At 43.3% G+C, this 18,993-nt stretch overlaps 1 protein-coding gene across 5 annotated transcripts in view; it reads right to left on the reverse strand.

Moving 5' to 3' along the window:
* Positions 1-3,270: 3,270 nt before the first annotated feature.
* Positions 3,271-18,993, reverse strand: part of DCAF1 (DDB1 and CUL4 associated factor 1) — a 57,712-nt gene continuing 41,989 nt past the window's right edge. For 4 of the 5 annotated variants that reach the window (XM_040568441.1, XM_040568440.1, XM_040568438.1 and 1 more), the window contains exons 23-24: positions 8,468-8,723; positions 3,271-4,296 (exon numbers count right to left, since the gene is read on the reverse strand). In XM_040568441.1, the coding sequence (XP_040424375.1) occupies positions 4,238-4,296; positions 8,468-8,723 (315 nt within the window). In that variant the 3' untranslated portion in view covers positions 3,271-4,237. Of the gene's footprint in view, positions 4,297-8,467; positions 8,724-12,935; positions 13,036-18,993 lie in introns of those variants that run through there. The other variant, XR_005822908.1, reaches the window with a different exon arrangement.

Consider the following 18,993-nt stretch of genomic DNA (forward strand, 5'->3'; position numbering starts at 1 on the left):
ATCTGACAAGTTAGCTTGCTCATGAGGGGATATTCCACTTGCTGAGGCACCCCAGAAAACTCGCTGCTGTCCCGAGGCCCGAGTGCAGCGACAAGGCCCGCGGGGTACAGGGCACGTGCTGGGGGCGCTGGCAGCAGCGGGGCTGTCAGCCCCATGCGGGGCAGTGCTGCTGTCCCAGCAGCCGAGCCGTGTCCCCAGCAGCGCTGGGCTGTGCCCGGGCCTGGCCTGCCTTTACCCCGGTCACAGGGCCACTGACTTTTAACCCTGTGACCGAGTCCCCGGTGCTGTTGTAATGCGGCCAGTGCCAAGTGTCACCGACTGTAACCGCCGAGTGTGATCTGAAACCAAGTGCTATTAAATACCCCTGATGGCCAGAGTCAGCGTGATCAGAGCTTTTTGTCAGCGAGGCTCCTCCGTGTTGGTGTTGTCCACGCAGTCGGCGGCAGCGTGTGTGGTGGTGCGGTGACGGCTGCCTCGGCGGCTTCTGGCTGGCAGGGCGCCGCAGCTTGTGCTAGGGGTGGGCCTGGTGTGAGGGGTGGGAAGAAAAAGGAGTCCCTAAATGACAAAAGCTGCAACTACCTAACAACAAAGCCAGGGAAACACTAGAAACACCCACTCCCCTACTTCCTTTTTGAGACAGTTAAACAGTAATACAGCTTTTCTTTTTTTTAAGGATACAAAAATTGTCATGCTTTGGGTTGGGCGAGTTGTTTTCAATGACAGGCTTTCTGTTTCCAGTGAGCTGGCCAACTGCTGTGAGCACGTCTGCACAAGTGTGAGCAACATCTCTGCCTCCTACACACAAACTAACAGGTGTAAAGTTGGAGCACACAAGGAAAAACACAAAAGGAGACCAGCAGCACCCACTCTCTAGCATCAGTGTTTAGAATTAAGTGCATCTTTCTTTAAAAAAAAAAATAATCTGTAAATATCCTGGCTTACATCACCTCTCCGAACAGTGGTTGTTGGCTGTCTTTATTTACTAGAAAAGAAACACGGCCAAGCCTTAGCTTGTTGCCCCACCACGCTTACCTCCAGCACGATGGCCACCGAGCCACGGGCGCAGCTCTACAGCCCTGCGCTGAAGCACAGCAAGCAGGGCGAGCAGCCTCTGGGCCAGGTCGGTAGGAAGAGCGCCAGGCTGGGGCTCAGCCTCCTCTCTGCCCACCTCGTGGGAGGGCCGCAGCATCCTCTGTGCAAAGGCTCCCCTCTGCTGCAGCAGTAGGTGTGTGTTTCAGCCAGCTGGCAGCACGCTGAAATGCCCCTTCCAGCCTCACTAAGCCACCAGCTGCAATGGCTGTACAGCAGAAAGACCACACGGCACCACAAAGGAGGTGTTGGCCCTTCCTGCGACTAACAACATGCTGTGTGTATCCAGGACCGTTACAGGACCTTCTCTGAACACTGTGCTTTTAAATAGATGCAATTACAGTGCTGGGGAAGGAGGCCCTTTTAGAAGCACCAAGACTTCCCCCTACACCCCAGCTACCTGCAGCATTACAGCCTAACACGAAGAAAATCCCTGCTATGCCTCCATTCCGAATGCCCATTTTGCTCCCAGCCTCTAAAATCACTCCCCCCACCCCAAACCAGAAACTCCCCAGCAGCTGCATGTTGGGCTTGTGCCTCTACACAGCACGAGTAGAGAAAGGCTGAGCATCTGCCCCTGGCGGGCACAGGGGCTGCGTGGCTAACATGCAGGCTGCAGGAGCCGGGTCCTGCCTCCACTGCTGCAGTTGCACTGGCCCCAAACCCGCTCCCTTTGGATCTAGTCAATAAAGATAGCTGTGGGGGGGAAGGGTTGCACACGTACTTACAGTGCCCCAGTTTCAAGTCAAATTTGTAAATACAAGCTCTCCCTGCTAGACGTTTTGTTTGTCTCATAAAACTAGTCAGCAAATTTCTCTGAGATAGCCCAGCCCGAAGCAACAACAGATGCAGCTGATTATAGTTGTAGTATAACACCAGAACACGATATGGACATCTGGCACCATATCTCTCCTCCATTATTAGTAGTAGAGTACACACATTATTATTTTTTCCTCTCCTCCAGAGCAGCACATTTTTTAAGGTAAAGTTGCACAAGATGTGTTTTGAGAAGGCAGAGGCTGGCTTCCACAGCTGTTGGATGGCATATCCACTTTTCAATTCCCTATTTAATCAGAATGCTGCTCCAGTTGCTGGTCTTAAATGCTGTAGTAATCGCAACTTGTTCATCTTTATCGACTCTGTAGGGTACAATTATCCATTATAAGTTGCAGAAGAAGCCTTTCTTTTTAATTATTAACAAGCAGCCCTGGATAAGTACTGCTTGTAGAAGCACTGCTGGAACGAAGAAACGCTATCCCTTCTCTTGGTCAAAAAGAAAGTTCTTCCTCTTCAAGCAATGAAATGCTGAGCCTTAGTTGAAATGAGCAGTTCTTGGTGGAAAACTTGATGTAGAGGCAAGGAGTGAGAAGCCTCCAGCTCCCTGTTCTGCCTCAAGCTCTATGCTGAAAGTGGCCAAAATAGAGAAAGGGTAAGAAGTTGAGGGGATGTTAACTGAACACCTGGGAATAAAGAATGCTTTTAGCAGCCTCGTCCAAGTAAGTGATGAGCACACTTAACTCTGAGCTCTGACTCACAGAACCAAGCTCTGCAGTTGTGTGCCACACACTGAACTCACATTCAACTGCAATATTTTCCCCCCTTTGAAGGGCAGGGCCTGTTGTCATGTACAGACAGGAGCACCTCATTTGCCTTCTGCCAGTATAGCCACAAGGCAATCTACATAATGCCAAACCACACATGAACGAGGAGTCCCAGAGCCGCTCCTGCCTTCTGAAACACACCAGGAAGGTGGTAGGAGTTCCACGCAGCTCACTGCCCTTCCTGCAGCTGAACCACAGCATGGATGTCCTGGTGCACCTTTGAACAAAATCACAGCCTGACACCAGCAGCCCCCTTCCTGTTCCCACAAAGCAGTGACGAGGCGGTACCGTGCTAAATTCAAGGCTGGCAGGCAAACCGAGAAGGCAGATTTGAACCCACAGGCTGTGAAATGTCTTGCAGGTCCAGGAGTTGCTGTGGACTGGAGCAGCAGGTGGAGCCTGCACCCTCTGAAATCTCACCCTTTGTTTACTTTGCCTTTCCTTATTGCAGCTGAGCCACGAGCTACACCTAGCTGCTCTCCTGGTATGCAGAGCGCTGCTTCTGCACGGGTGGCAGAGGAATGCACGGCTACAGCTCACAGCCATAGACAGAGACAGGACTTCCCACTCCTGGTGTGTATACAATTCAAAAAGCAATGTCCTTTTATTTAATTTTTTAATAAATACACTTTACATTAAAGAAAAAGGCCTTCAATTTGCAGTTTCCACACAGAGGGCAAAAAGGGAAAGAAAAAAAAAAAGATTAAAAAACTTGAACCACGAAGGGCAGAGGGGAGAAAGAGGGCTCCAACTTTAACCCCAGATTCCCATGTCCTCAGGAATACCAGGCTCCGATTAGGCCATGCCAGGCTTTCAGCCTCCCACTACAGCTGGTGTCACAGTGAGAATCTCCACTCTAAGCAGCCTGCACATTCAGCTACCAAACACCCCCAGGGCTCTTCCCCGGGGGACATATGCATCTGAAACACATGGCACACTAGCAGGTGGCTAACACCTGTTGTGTTTTCTTTAAAAAATAAATCATATTTAAAATAAAGATATTCTCACTCCTCAACCATTTTAGAAACCATGATCCTCTTATTTCATTTTGTAGTTGCATAAAAATGCCTCTTTTTTAATTTTAAACAATTTTTCTCCCCCAAACCTACCCCATGGTAACAAGGTACTACAGGAATACAAAGTTCATCCCCTCTTTACTAGAACACCTGCCTTTTTTTTTTTTTTTTGGTTTTATATAAAACTATTTCTGTTCTTTAGGAAAGAACTTTATACAAAGAAAATATATTGTGAAATATCTTCAGAAGTTTCCTTGAAGAGGAGAGTCATCTCAGCCTAAAATAAAAAATAAAAAAAAAAAGGCAGAGAGAAAAGAGGCCTAACCCCAGGTCTCTTTATTGTAGAGCCTCGGACTTAGCCCCGAGCCTCAAACTGACTCAAACCGACACAGCGGATGGGCTGGAGTTCCTCAGGTTTTCCCAGGAGGAAAAGGGTCGGGGTGCTCAGAATCGGTTTCCAATTTGGTCTCCAGTCTTCTGCTGGGAAGGGAGCATCTCCTCCTGCCAACACCCCCGCCTGGCAGCCGCTCCTCACTCGTTCAGAGTCAAGATTATGTCGTCCTCCAAGTCAGAGTTATCTGAGCTGTCAGCTGAAAAGGAGACACGTAGGTTAGGCTTGGTGGGTGCACAAACACGGCTGTCAGGGTGGCTAAGCAAGGCAACGCAGTCATAGTTAGAAGGAGATGGCCATCACCTGCTTGGGACCAGAAACTCCTCTGCAATAAGGAAGGCAGCTAGCACCATTCGTGCATTTAAATCAATCAAAAGCAGTTAGCAAATCTGCACCAGAGCTGTGTTCTCCCTGTTAGAACAGAGGGTCAAGAGCAGCTCTCACAGGTGCAGCATTAGCTGGCAGTATTTTCCCATGACAAGATAGAGAGAAGGATGCCAGCAGAAGGGACCTGTACATGAGCTGCCCACACAGCTTACTGTGTACATCTCAGTGCAATAGCTCTTCGTGCTGGGAGCTGGACATATCTGCAGTCATTTCTCACAGCTGTTATTTCAAAGCAAGCTGGACAGTTCCACTAAACTGATGCAGTGGAACATGGCCTCCGTGTAATGTACACAGGGCTAACTCATTATGCAGCAGGTTGGACCCAGACTTTATCAGCGTGAAAAGGACACTCCCCTCAACACAGCACAGCACGAGACCTCCCCGCTGAGGGGGGAGTAATCCGTACACTCAAGACTAGCACCCTCCTCTAGTAACCCCAAAGGTTACCATAAATTAACTTAACTACATGGCACTTATTAATGGTGATCTGCAGCCTATTGCTGAAAACTGTGCCTTTGCTGTTTTTCCTCTCTGTGGTATAGAATGAGGACATGAAAGGATTTGCCAGAAGCAGTCACACACACACACACACACTTTTTAACTTAGAAAATCTCTCCTCCCTAAGTTGTACAAGAGGGAAGTGGTAGCAGCTCTGGCAGAAAGGCCTCCTGCCTTACCTTGGAGATGACGATGGCTCTTTTTCTTATGTGAATTCATTGGATGCTGCAGTTAACTAGGTGTTAAAAATAGTTTTAAAAGAAAAACACCGAGACTTCCTCTTAGCCATCTCAGTTATAGTGGAACTCTAAAATGCCTGTTAAGGTAAGCCAGACCTTCTGGAAGGTTCACCCCTTCTCAGATGCTTTCCTTAGGAAAAAAAAATCACAGACAAGCAGCAAAGGGCACAAACCCTTTCCCCCAACCCTCCTCCCTGAAGACACCTCTAAGATAAAGAGAAAAATGGAATGCCAAAGTGAGTTGAAGATACGGTTATCCCACACCACACCGGCAATCTGTAGAGACAGCTGACTGCTGCACAGCCCTTCTCCCCCAGGCTTCCCGTGAAGTCCTCTGGTAGGCCTGTCCTTCTGCTTTAAAATTCCTTGGACACCAGGTGACCGCTGGCCTCAATTCACCTACATGCACAAGGTCTCTGACAGACCCAACTACTGGAGCCAGACCCATTCAGGAGTGTGGGATTCGCTCCGTGAGGAACAAGCAGTGGAGGAGCAATTGCTGATGAAATGCTTGAAGAAGCTTCAGGGAAGGTACAAGACCGTCCAGGAGCCTGTACTGTTAAGCGGCAGGGCAGGAAACTGCAACTGCAGCAGCAGCTTGGGAACGCTCCTCCTCATACCTCTGTCTGCCTTTCCACTGGGACCAGCTCCAGTCTCACCTGCCATGGCACTGAGCCCAAACTGAGGGGTCGTCAGTGCCCCCTGAGCAGCTACAGCAACGCAAGGGGAGTTGGTAAACACCAGTCGGTGTTGCAGCAGCTACACACATGCAGTAAGAGAGAAAGAAGTACAAGGGAGATAATCCACGAGCTCTGGAAAAAAGCAGCTGAAAAAGTTCTTCCCTAACACCAGAGGAAAGCTTTGAAAGGGGATTTCCTAGCTCCTTATGCTCCAGTCCACCACATAACCCGACAGTTTTGAGCTCTGTGTCTATAAGTAAACGTGATTGCAACAAAATGCTTGGGAGAAGCTTATAGACATGCCTGGAAACTGCCATTTCAGATTACAGAAGGAGAACTGAGGAAACAAGTCAGCCATGCTGCTGCAAGACACCAGGAGGTGCTGAAAGGCATTGTCACAGATACTGGAATTCAGCACATTCCCAGGTTATTCCTCTCCTGGACACAGGTGAGAATTTCACAGTTTTCTTCCATCGTACGTCCCCACCTGCATTCAGAAAAGACACCCCACTGGCCCAGAACAAGCTCTTGGGAAATGTGCACAGTGCACAAACTGCTTTGGACAGGATAAACAGGTCTGCCTGCCCCAAAGTGGTGACAAAGGAGGAGAAGGACGAATTCATACTTAAAAATTTCTCCATGGATTATTCCTGAACAGGAAAAAATCTCTTCTAAAGCATGAGGAAATGAAGCCACTCACTTCTCTGCTTCAACTGTTTTTTGAATTAATTTGTTTTAAAACACACCCACTGTACATTATGTAGGTTCAACCGAAGTAGAGCAAAGGCTGGCAGTAGAAAGCATTCTAAATTCACCACCAACCCTGTCTGTACTTGGCCACTGTGTCTTGGTCATCGTTGCCCTTGCCACTTTTAGCTCAGGACCACAGCATAAGCAAAGGAGAGGGAGATTTTAACTGCTCTCGCTACGTGAGAAACAAAAGCAAGCCAAAGTTGAAGCCACAAAGAAGCAGCCACAGAAGCCCACTCATCACATGCTGTGCAAGGACCACACATCCAGCCTGACACAGCTGCTCTGAAGTTTCCAAAGACGCTTGCAAGCAACCCGCAGCCACAGTATGGGCTGGCTGCAGCTCTACTGCAGTAACAGATCCCAAGTTCTGATCAAGTGGCTCTACCTATAAACAGCATACAGGTGTGGCCATTTCATAATGTGCAGTGCTCCGCAGAGCACACTTGGAATAACTGTCAGGTAGCACCCAGTTTTGTTACAGGAATAGCTATTGGAATTACTGGCCTGAACTGCCATTCTGGGCAACTCGAGTTCTAGCACGCTGGGTGCTCTCTTTCAGCAGTGTCAAGCCCTGCACCCTCTGACAAAACACAAGCGGAGCTGTCAGGAATGTCGTGAGGCAATGTCGGCCAAAAGTTACGTGCAACCCCAAAACGCACAAGTGCAATACCCTATTCGTGAATTTGAGCTACGTAAGTGTCCAATAAGGTCCTGCATAGTATACCTACCACCTTCAAAAGAACTGACCCCACAAACAAAAAAATGTAGCAACCTGATGTAGTCACACCCTTAGAGAAGTCAGAGGACTAAGCTGCACTGTAACAGAAAAGAGGGACATGAATGAGTGCCAGTCACATTAGTGCCAAAATAGAGGCCTGACACACTTAGTCCTCCAGCACTTTGGCAGAGAAGACCAATTCCCACCTTTAGCTCTCATGTGAATCCCCTATCACTGCGGGGCTTCAATCAACTCACACAGTAATTACTTATCAGCCTCTTAAGTTAAGGCAACTATATCATCCCCATTTCACAGCTTGGAAGTTAAAAAGATCTAAGCGGCTTGGCTGCACATACTTAAAAATCTTGCTAAAAATAATAATAAAAAAATTGAACAGAATCTGAAGGCACAAATCCCAAGCCTGACGCTACCTTACTCACCTTCTCTTTCTTGTGAAGCCTTTTTCCAAACTGAATTGCTAGATAAAGAGTTCAGACCTTTCTTTCCTACACACACTATTAACTTTTCAAGCCTCTATATCTATGGAATGCCAGAAAAAAAGAACAATTTCAATTTTATCTCAAAGTTACGTTAGCAACAGAATAGCCTAAAAAAAAAAAAAGGAAGCAAAGCCAGAAACGCCATGTTGACTTTGCACTTTAAGCAACTGCAAAAGAGAAAGAACAGTGCCAAGGAGCAAGAAGGTTTCTCTGTCCTTACAGGTACAAGCAAGGCAGGGGAGACAGGTGAAGCAACAGTACAACCAGTGTCCCCGTAAGGGGCAGGATGGGCAACAATCAGACAATGCTTCTTCACATGGAGTTTCTTGGCCTGATCACACACATGTACCTGGGAGCACTTGAAAGAAGGAGACGCCTTCCTTTCCAGAACTCACAATTGTTCTCTCAGATAAGAACTATTTTTACTGTCAGATTACTAAGAGAGGCCATAGCTGAACAAGCATGATGAACTGTGCCTTTCATACTATCGAGGGAGAAAGTCAACTAGGTCAATTCAGTCAGGTGTTGCATATTTGTCATGACATCAAACAGAGGACAAGGTCACCTTTGGTCACCAAGCTCAGTACACACTTACTATCTCCAAGAATCAGCTCAACTTCCTCATCAGCATCAGAGTCTTCATCTTCACCCTCATCACCTTCTTCCAGGAGGTTGGCAAGCTCCTCATCATCAGAGGGAGAAAAGTCATTTTCTCCGTCCTCACCAGCATTCTCATTGTTCTCATCCTCCTCCAGCTCAGCCTCCAGCAGCTGGTCTGTGTCCAACTCATCAAGGTCATCTGTATCATCATCATCTTCGTCATCATCTTCTTCCTCTTGCTCTTCTTCCTCCTACAAAGACAGAGAAATAGTCCACAGTGGACATCAAAACAAACGCAAAATGGAGTAAGAATAATTGAAGAAAACACACCTATAGCTTCCACTTCTCCCCACATCCAGACATGACCCGTTACTACATATAAACGCTTTCCCTCCACAATTACACAGCACAGCATGTGCTGGATCATTTGCGGGCCTGCTGAGTTTCATCTGCAAAAGGCTGGTGCAACACAGATACCACCGGCTCAGGCTCCTCTCCAATACCAGCCATGGTAAATGTAGCTGAAGAGAATATCAGCCTATACCAACTCCTGAATCACTCAGCTGAGGATGATACACCTGCTTAAAGCAGCTTGGTAGCCTCATCTTTGGCATTTATCTGTGGATCACGATCTTTCTTTTTCCTACTACCAAATCGTAAGAATTTGCATTCAGTAAAGCAACTTAATTTCTCATTGTACAGATCAAACCCAGAAATCCAGGTCTAGCAGATAAAGACGAGTAAGAAGAAGCTGTTACAATCCTATCATCTTTCCGGACAAACAAGAGGCCAGAAGTGGCAGCACAGGCCAAGCCAAGCCGCAGGAAGTCCCCAAGACTCAAAGGGTTGCGGAGACCTGTGCATCTCCCCAGAGTCACAGCCCTTTTCTTTAACAGAACGCACTCATGGGACGAGAAGGCAGCTCTTAAGTCATTCAGTCTTACTTGCCCCTTTGGCTGGGGAAGGGAACACAATTCTTGTGTACTTCTGAAGCAGTTAAGATAGATATTTAACAATCCACTGCAAGGGTTAGTTTGGTCTTCCAGCTCACTCCATTCACATTGTGTTTTAACTACTGAATTTCCAGATCCATAAGGCAAAAAAAAAAACAAAAAACGTACTTTCACGCACACCACCCAGCCTACTTTTTCTTCAGTTAGTGCTATAAAAAAAGAAAAAACACCCCCACACATGCAACATCTGTCACAGGCAAAAGAAACAAGGCATGCAAAAAGCCTGGGCAAGTTCTACTGCCCCTTCACTTTGGACCTGAAGTGTGCATTATTTAAACTAGAGATTACAGAACAACAACATCAGTTTGCTCCACACAGTTTTCTTTCTGAAAGAGTTTACGTTAAATGTAAAATTCTAATAACGTGTGTTATGCTTATTTTTAGCAACTGCAAATTTCACTTTGAGTCAATGAGTTCTCAAATAAAAGGACGTTGCTTTTTGAATTGTACGCACACCGGGAGTGGGAGCCATCTTACTTGCCGTTTTAAACTGCAGTGCCATATTAAGTAGAATTTTCCTCCTTCCCAATGAAATACATTGAATCGAGCATAAAAGCTATCACTTTAATAACTTCTGCTTTTGCTCTATGCAGTGTCTGCAGAGAGACCACTGTCTTAAACTTTATTACTCTATTCAGAATTGAAATACTGATTGAAAACTGAAAAGGCAGGGGAGTTTATTTTCCTTTTTCAGTCTCTAAACAACCCTGAAGCTGGAAAAGAGGAGACCAATTCATTTTTAAAAGCTTGGAAAAGACAAAGCCAAGTTTTACAGTGTCTGGAGATAGAGACACTACCATAGACATTAGGAAAAAAGCGTACAGTCTACGAGATTCACTTAAAATCCACATAGTGGAAACCTAAAGGATTCTGAAATGAGCTTTGTTTCCACACCTGCTGGATTTCTGAAAGCATTTTTTCCTAAATCTATCCCACAACTTAAGTGAAAATATCAAAATATCAAAATAACAATTTGATTGTTTCACATTTAATGCATCGATAACAAATTGAAAACCTGTTTTATTAACATTGCCATTCAAGCTTAAGGCAAGACATGCACAGCAATGCCATCCTTCAAATGCAGGATGAAATGGCATTTGTATGAAGCTGAAGATTTCTTTTAGCTGGAGAATTACATAGAAAGGGTGCATTTAGCTGCAAATTAACTTTGAAGGATCACACTAATCAGTGAGGAAAAATCCTCTGTGAAAATACAAATAGAAACAGAAGACTAGAGAACTGAAATCAATGCTTCCTCCTTTCCACTTTAAATTATTCAATTTGAAGCACATGATTAAAATCAGTCCACCACTCCTTTAAAAAACCACCTAAGAACGGTAAAATGAGATCACGATTATACCTGTCCTTGGTAAATCAGAACCAGAAAATAATGTGAAAGCCATGCTACAAGAAGTGAGGTGTGCATGTGACAGACAGAGCCGTGCACCTAACGCGCACCCTGCAGATTACTGCTGAGCTGAACGACGCAGATCACAGTTCAAGAGGAGTGCTGTCACTGAGAAACCCATGCCTTGTCGTGTTTTAAAGAACACGAACAGGAACCAGGAAACTGCGGTGCTTCTGCTAAGTACCAGGTAAGTTAATTCTGCATTAGTTTCTGAACGACCTACAGGCACAGAACTCTGCAGACACACTGCGATGCTCCAGCCCGGAGCACAAGGCTTACATGCACGTGCCAAGACGTCTCTCGGGAAAGTACGCTGAGTTTGTGCACCCCAACCCAAGCTGTGGGACACACAGCTGAGAAAGTCTCCACTTGCTACTGCCTCACATCATCATCTGTGAATGACACCCAGCCTATTAAGCAATATTTAGGCTATATCCTCACCAGGTAACACAACTGTCTCACACAAGGGATCCAAATACAGATTAAAAAAAAGGCATGTCATCTTCACCGATAACCCACAGGCATACTAATTGAGATCTGTGAAAAAAATCCTTGCTCAGTGTCACAAGGAGGGCAGGCAGAACAGTTATTCCAAACCACATCTAGATTTGTGAAGGAAAAACCTGCAAAGCAAGCTCCTAACTCATCAGGACTTCCCAAAAGCTTTGGGCAACGGCACAGGTGCTGCCAGAAGGCAGAATCAGCATGCACATCTGCCAAACACACACGCACCTGTATTCCACAGTGAAGATAAGCAAACTGGTACATGGTACCCAAGGACCAGCAAACTCCGTATCACTAAAAAACCAACCACAACCCCTCAAGGAATTGTTTTAGCCATCGTTAACTCCTCTAGACGCCTGCAGATATCCTTCTATCCTTCAGAGCCCAGCACTGCTGCCCATTTTAGTTACAGCAATTCTGATACATTAATTGCTTGTAGATTCCCAAACTAACTTAAGGGAGCTCTACCTTTCTGAGAAACAAAGTTGTGTTTTTGCAATAGAAGGTGTTTTTGCAGTGGAAAATTCCAATAACCTCACATATTCAAAAGTGATTGTGCAGCATAGCAGTGGAGAGTATGTTAAACAGATAAAGGGAAGGTCCCACTGTCCCAGAATAAGGAGGATAGCTAAGAAAAACAGGATGAGCAGTGCAAAATTAGTAAGAACAAAAATCACGGGCCCTCTAGTCACGAGAGAAGAAGGAAAAAAAGGAAAAGGAGGAATTAACGGTTGATCAAGTAAAATTGTACATGTAGGGTATAGAAGTGCATCAAGTAGGTTGTGAACCTGTCGTACTCAGCCAGTGAGGAAACGGGAGAAATCAGGTGTCAGCTAATAGGGGATATAACGTTAGGATAAACGTACTGGGCGCTCCTGCTTGCAGGACGCCCGCCATTGCAATTGTGAATAAAATAGTTTCACAGAAGATCCTGTCTGAAGAAAATTATTGAGATTTTTCTCACACTACCTTGATAGTTAGATGCAAGGAGTGGAACAATTTAAACTACAGCACTCACTGATCACTAACAAGGCTCAAATCCATTCTTATACATTCTATAGATATGTATTAATCACAAAAAGATTGCAAAAATAAGGCAATAAACACAGACAAAACTGACAGTGTAAAGTGAACAAAAGAACAACAAAAAATAAGGGGATGATAAAGAGGAATGGTTCAACTTTAGTACAGAACAACTATCCACAGATATAAGTAGAATGTCTCCAAAGGGACAGGCCCCAGTTTAACCTCAAAATTGACTGAACTAACAATTTAATTTGAAAAAAAAAATAAAGGCAAGCTTAAGTTGAAAAAAGGTCATCTATACAAAACTCTGTTCAACTCAAAGTCTTAAGTAAATATCTCAGTTATGTGTAGTACCATCAGTTACACGCTTTATGCAAGTATAAATTATGCAAGAACTATCAGTTCTTCTAGGGCAAGACTGCAGCATGGGACAACTTGATTCAATTGTGACTTGTGTCTTAGAGACATCTCTCAACACTCACTAACTTACCAAAACCCACTAATTCACTTACACAGTAACAAATAAATCACTTCTCAACACAGTCCATGCCCCTGGAACTACTTCAAGGATGATTAAGATGGCAAGTGATTCACGTCAGCTTTTGAATGCACCTGCAGATTTACAGAGATGGAGTATAAGAAAAGCTGGACATCTAGCTTACAGAATCAGAACAGTTAGTTACTTAGTAAAAGATTATCTCAAGATCATCTCCAAGCAAATTACCAGTAACTTAACTCTACTACCTGTTCGCAATCTTAAATAAATATTCAGAAAGCACAACAGATTCAGCTCAAATGATTTATTGTTTATAGCTACACAGGAAAAGACTAAATGCCATCCCATTAAGGAATGGCATACGTGGGGGTGGCAGTGCTATAGCAAGAAAGCTTCACCTAATTCATGTTGTATTTACCTCCTGTTCACAGCTTAGTAAATACCTTTTGCTCTGGTTCAAGCTTTATATATTTACTTCCATATTGTTCTTGGATACCATTCAATTCAGATTTGCATGCAACTTCACTTGCCCTTCACATAGGCTTTCATCATCATCATAGACTTTCTTACTGTTCTCCTTCACCCATTTATTTTGCACATACAAAATTCACTGAAGTTGTCTTGTTGGGTAGTACAGGTTATTGATACTTAACACATTCACTGGTGTTCATTTCTCTTAACACTACATGCAAAGCCTCAGGAAAATCTCCATCCTTCACTTAAACTCTGATGCAAAATATTTTTTCACTAGGCAGAATTTACAACATATTTCGGCACTGCAGTTACATCTCAAGCTAAGGTTGCAAGTCTCCTAGCCAAAGGAGCAGAAACAACTTTATTCCAGATTATATTTTGTATATGTGGACAACAGATTGCGGCACAACTAGAATGGGATCAGCAAACTTTCCCAAGTAAACAACACCCAACAGAAAAGCTTCCAAGTTCTCCCGAAGCTGTTCAATACTCTCCTTACTGCAGCTTCCAGGGAAGAAGCTTTGCCAGAGGATGATTAAAAAGAATAAATCAGCATCTACAAAAGCACAGAATACTAAGAAAATTAGATTTTCTGAATTTCCCAAGAGTTTCTTTTCTAAAACACAGACAATTCCCTCTATGTATCGATCTGCTTGTGTGTTTTCTGTATTACTGATGAATTGGGAGAAGCTATTTCTACTCATTAGACAGGACAATATCATATACCAACTGCAACGCACTGAAAACTGATCTCAGATGTCAACTATGGTTGAGCCCAATTTCCTCTTCCCTGAGATAATATATGCACAGATTCCGTAAGATCCTGTAGGTCTCCAGCATCTCAGGAACATTGGTCCACCAGACACCTTTCAGTCAGATCTAATTTATTAAGCTTGTACACCACTGAATCCACAGTGTACTTCTCCACATGTCCCTGAATTGAAGTGACCTTCTGCAAACTCAACTGCATTAGAAGAAAGCTTCCAAAAAGTAACAGAATTCTCTTCTATTCAATACATATCTTACCAAAACAGATTTTAAAAACATAGAGGACATGGTACACACGTAGTCTAAGTTCCCATCACGTTTTTCGTACAATTTTCAAACTTTGCTCGTTTCATATTCAGAGTGGAAAGAGATACAACAGAAATATAAATTATAGCAGCTTACTTTACAAGCAGTCTTAGGACCTTTTATAGTGTTTTCTCACATTTCCAGAATTCAAATTTTTCTATGATCAGATGAACAGAATTTGAGACCTCAGCTCACTTTTTTCTTCCTCACCAGGGGTTGATTTCAGTCCAAAACAAGTCCTTGTGTTAACTGTTCTCTGCTGAGTTTCCTTTGCTACTGCTATATGAAGTGTTCAGCTGTCACCAGCTCCTGGCTGCTCCTTCCCCAGCCCCATCCTCACCTCCTGTCATCAATTCCAAGTCAACACCTCTCCCCTGCAGACGCTTTCCAGCAACAGTCCCTTCCTCTGAAAACACACTTCCCATTGCAACTGTCAGTTTGAATCCTAATATAATATATTACTCTATTTTTAGTTTCATTTGAGAGGCTACCTTTTCCTCTACTTGCAAAATGGTTAATCAAATATCACTGAAACTTCCACCACATTTTCAAATCTTTCAGCTCATATTTAATTCACTTCTGGCTATTCATAGCTCTGTAAGTGTAATTGTGTGGCAGTAAACATATGCTTCTATAAACTTTCGCTTTAAAAAAAAAAACGTTTCCCGGAGTCACACTAATTTATTGAATTTAAACTAGTAGGTGGTCTCCTGCAAAAGGAAATATTTTACCCTCTCTTTCATCCTCTTCCCCCTTGAGAAAAGCAAACTCATTTTTAGTAACCTGACTTCTTCCAAAATAACGGTATTACTTAAATTACTATCTCTTTTCCAGCACAGGAAGGGGCTTTGCCTTCATAAAAGAACATAGAATTGTTGTTCCAATACAAATTCACTGAAGAGTATTTTTCACTCCAGAGGAATAAATCTCCTCCTCTTCTTATAATTTATCTTTCTCCACAGATCATCCCCTTGTCACATCTTCTGACAATTGTTCTCTGTTTCCAAACCACCATGTAGCACATTAGTACTTTCTGATACTTTGCTATGCAACTCTCAGGAGTGACAATGCCTGTTTTTCAATCACTTCAGGGTCCTCTATCCAGTTTCCTCCCCTACCTACTTCTTAACACTCCCTGAACAATGTGCAGTAGAAAAAGCTTAAAATATAGCCAACGGTCCTTCTAGGGGGTCAAGTATTCAAGGAATTTTACCTTCTGAATTACCTAGTCCCCCTCCCTCCCCTCGGCTAGCAAGCCCTAACTCACTTCCTATTACCATTCCATTAAATTCATTCTAAGTACACCTCTCCTTCGCATTAAAAGGCGGCACCTACTTTTAGCTTCTTGGCTACTCCAGCATCAGAATTTCTTCACAGCCATTTATGGAGGTCAAAGTACTGAAAACACAGAAGCCTGGGAATGTACAGAAGTTGCCATATATAACAAGCAAGGAATCTCACCACAGGCTTCTATGCAGAAGTTAAGTATGTGCAGATTTAATACAGGATGTGGCACACAGCATGTCAGAGGCAAAAAATGGAGTGAAGAAATAAAACCCAGTTATTCTCTTAGTCTGTCTAAGTGAGTTTAGCCTGTCTAACAATAATTACTCACCTGTTATGAATGAAAAAGTATCCATGACACAGATGCACAAAACCTTCGAAGTAACTGGGCCTCTGTTGGATTGGCCTGTTCAGCTGGGACTCTTTGACCAATACTTTGTTTTGCCAATGAAATGTTTTCATTGTAACATGACCATATGCATCTGATGATAATAAATCTCTCTCCAGAGTCACCGTCTGCTTTGAGGAATATGCAAGTCACCATTCAGCAGTTGCTGAGAACCATCAAATCAAGGCGGTGATTTGGCACAAGCTGCCAAACGGATTAAAGTGACCCATGCCCTTCCCAGCAAATACCTGCATGAAAACATGCCCGTATCAAAACAACGACAATAAAAATCCAGTGGAATTGCTGTTGCAGGCAGATAGGCAGGTAGATTCCAAAAATAAAAGTCAAAACTGGGATCACAAAGAACACACAAAGAAAACCATTCTCCATCCTGGCTAAAGCATATGTTAGAATGACAATTCTCTTGTGAGTACTTACTGCCTTAACTCCAAAGCTTTCATTTCATATCACCCAGAATTTTCCAAACCAATGTAAAAAGATGAATTACACACCTACCATCACCATTTAGATAGCCCAGAAGCAGTGCAGGATTATTAAGTTCTTCAGTTCTGGCAAAAGAAGCAGAACATACTTTATAGGACAGGGACAGCTAAGTGTGGCAATCGCAATCTGCTGCTGAAGCCATAAATCTATCTAAACACAAGAATAACTGCGAATACTTGAGCCTCACAGGTGTAACATCATCCATATCATGTACTACAGAGAAAAAAAAGAGGTCTTAAAGAACTAATACGGAAAAGAAAAACTAAAAGAGGTAAAAATACAGACACTAAAAATCCTTTAACTAACTCAGAAGATGATTGTTATCCAGACTTCATTTTCCCAGTTTTGCCTCCACTCTGTGGTCAGCCAGTCCAGTTCACTTTTGTTAGCTTTTCTGATTGTTTAATATTTCTGAGGTCTCCTTTTCTTGCCCACAGCAACTGCCACGCACCACTTCTAGGTCAGATCAGTACGTTCACTTTTCTTTGCATCAATTCTTGGTCTGCCTAACTACACCAGACAGACAATCAGCCAAGAAAGGGAACTGAAGAATTAAGCAAACTAACAACCAAAAGATGGCCTGGTATTGGTATAAGTAGCTCAAATACCCATCTTGTTTTTGTGAAGTCTCCCAGAGTCAATCAGAATAGGGGCAAATGCATGAGGAGGAGGGTCTCACTGCAGCCTGAATAATGGGGAACTCAGCCTATTTCCCCACAGCTGAACATGCAAATACCTGCAAGTGAGACCATCAATCACTGTCGGACCCCTTTAGATACTCAGCCAACAGTGAAATAATGCATAAAAAGCTGAAATTAAAGTTCTCTGCTATAAAATACTAGTCTTTCTGCCGTGTATAATATCCAGCCAAAAAAAGCTTACCTATCACCTCTTCACTTTCCCTCAGTTACTGCAGTAGGTATGGACCACAGAGCATCAGTATCCATTCAGCATTTGTTTTGATTAACAAATCCTGATAATAGTGGATTACTGGCCACAACTCGAGATGCAGCTTTCTAGAGATCTAGTATGAAAGGCTGGTGTAACAGCAAAGGAAAAGCCCAGCAACAGTGCTGTTCTTCTCAAGTATTTCAAACAAAAGCAAAAGGATTTAGCACGACAGTACCATACACAAGCCAGCCAAATCAGCCTCATCATTTAATTAGTGGGTAATTTATGTAACAGATCGGTTGATTTTACAAGGTTAACTTGAGAAAGGGGGAGTAATACAGTTGTTTTGTTTCTTAACTGAAGTAGGAGAATGAATTGAAAGGCAGCAGGGATGTGTGGCCTATAAATATCCGGCCTATTTTTAAGGACTCAGCTTTTGCTTTTCAAAAAATTGTCACAGACCTATATTACAGACCTATTATCTGACCCTTGTCAAAATGTCAGGCAGATATTTTTCTCCACAGTTCTTATGGCTAACTTTCCTCAAACCCAATTTTTAAAGTGACTTTCTTCTGTATCATGTGACTCCTAAACAGGGCTTGCCCAAGCAAGCCTGCTTCTACTTGCACACTTACTGCTTCTGTACAGGCAAAAAAATGTACTTATGAACACACGTAGATCATACACAAAAATATACCTGCATAAAGTGTTAGGATACAGGGGCCAAATAGATCAATATCTACTCTGAAAATCTTGACCAGAGAGGTACCATAATTAATGTTGATTCAAATGAATTTCCCCTCCACCATTTTAATGAAAAAGCTCAGAAAGCATCTTTTAGCCAGGTGTTTTATAATATCTGTGACAAGTCCCAACAAGTTTGAAAGTTTATTCCAATTTTTCAAAGCCTAAGTCGCAGAAATTGATCAGGAAAGTACATTACACCTACATCTGTGTGAGTGTATGTATACAGATAAAGGTCTTTTTCATCAGGAAACAAATTACCCTGGTTGACCTTAACAAGCAAGGGACCCAGAGAGATACTGTCTTAATTCTGGAAGTTTTCTACTCATTCTAGCTCAATGCAGAACGTCTCTATGGAGACGAAAGATGTATTTTGTAAGCCTGTATCAGATGGACTAGAACAAATCTGGAGGAACAGCAATGAACAGCTACATGACAGAGTGCAAGGTTTTCAGTTTATGTTGCTAAATATAGACTGAATGGAATTTGGATTCATAAATGTAATATTAAAGTCAGAACTCTTATTAAAGAAACTAGATTGCAACCATTCCTAAAAGACAGCTCCTGTCTAGGAAACATCCATACACTTCAGAAATGAAGACCATAAAAAGCAGCAATTATGTGCGGTCCACTAGTTACTCTTAGCTTGCCAACTGATCCCAGAGGCAGCTTTGCTTCAATACTCCATAAGCTTTACTGAAAAGCTTTTGGCATG

The sequence above is a fragment of the Cygnus olor genome, chromosome 10 (assembly GCF_009769625.2).
Source record: "Cygnus olor isolate bCygOlo1 chromosome 10, bCygOlo1.pri.v2, whole genome shotgun sequence".
In the NCBI taxonomy this organism is placed as follows: Eukaryota; Metazoa; Chordata; class Aves; order Anseriformes; family Anatidae; genus Cygnus; species Cygnus olor.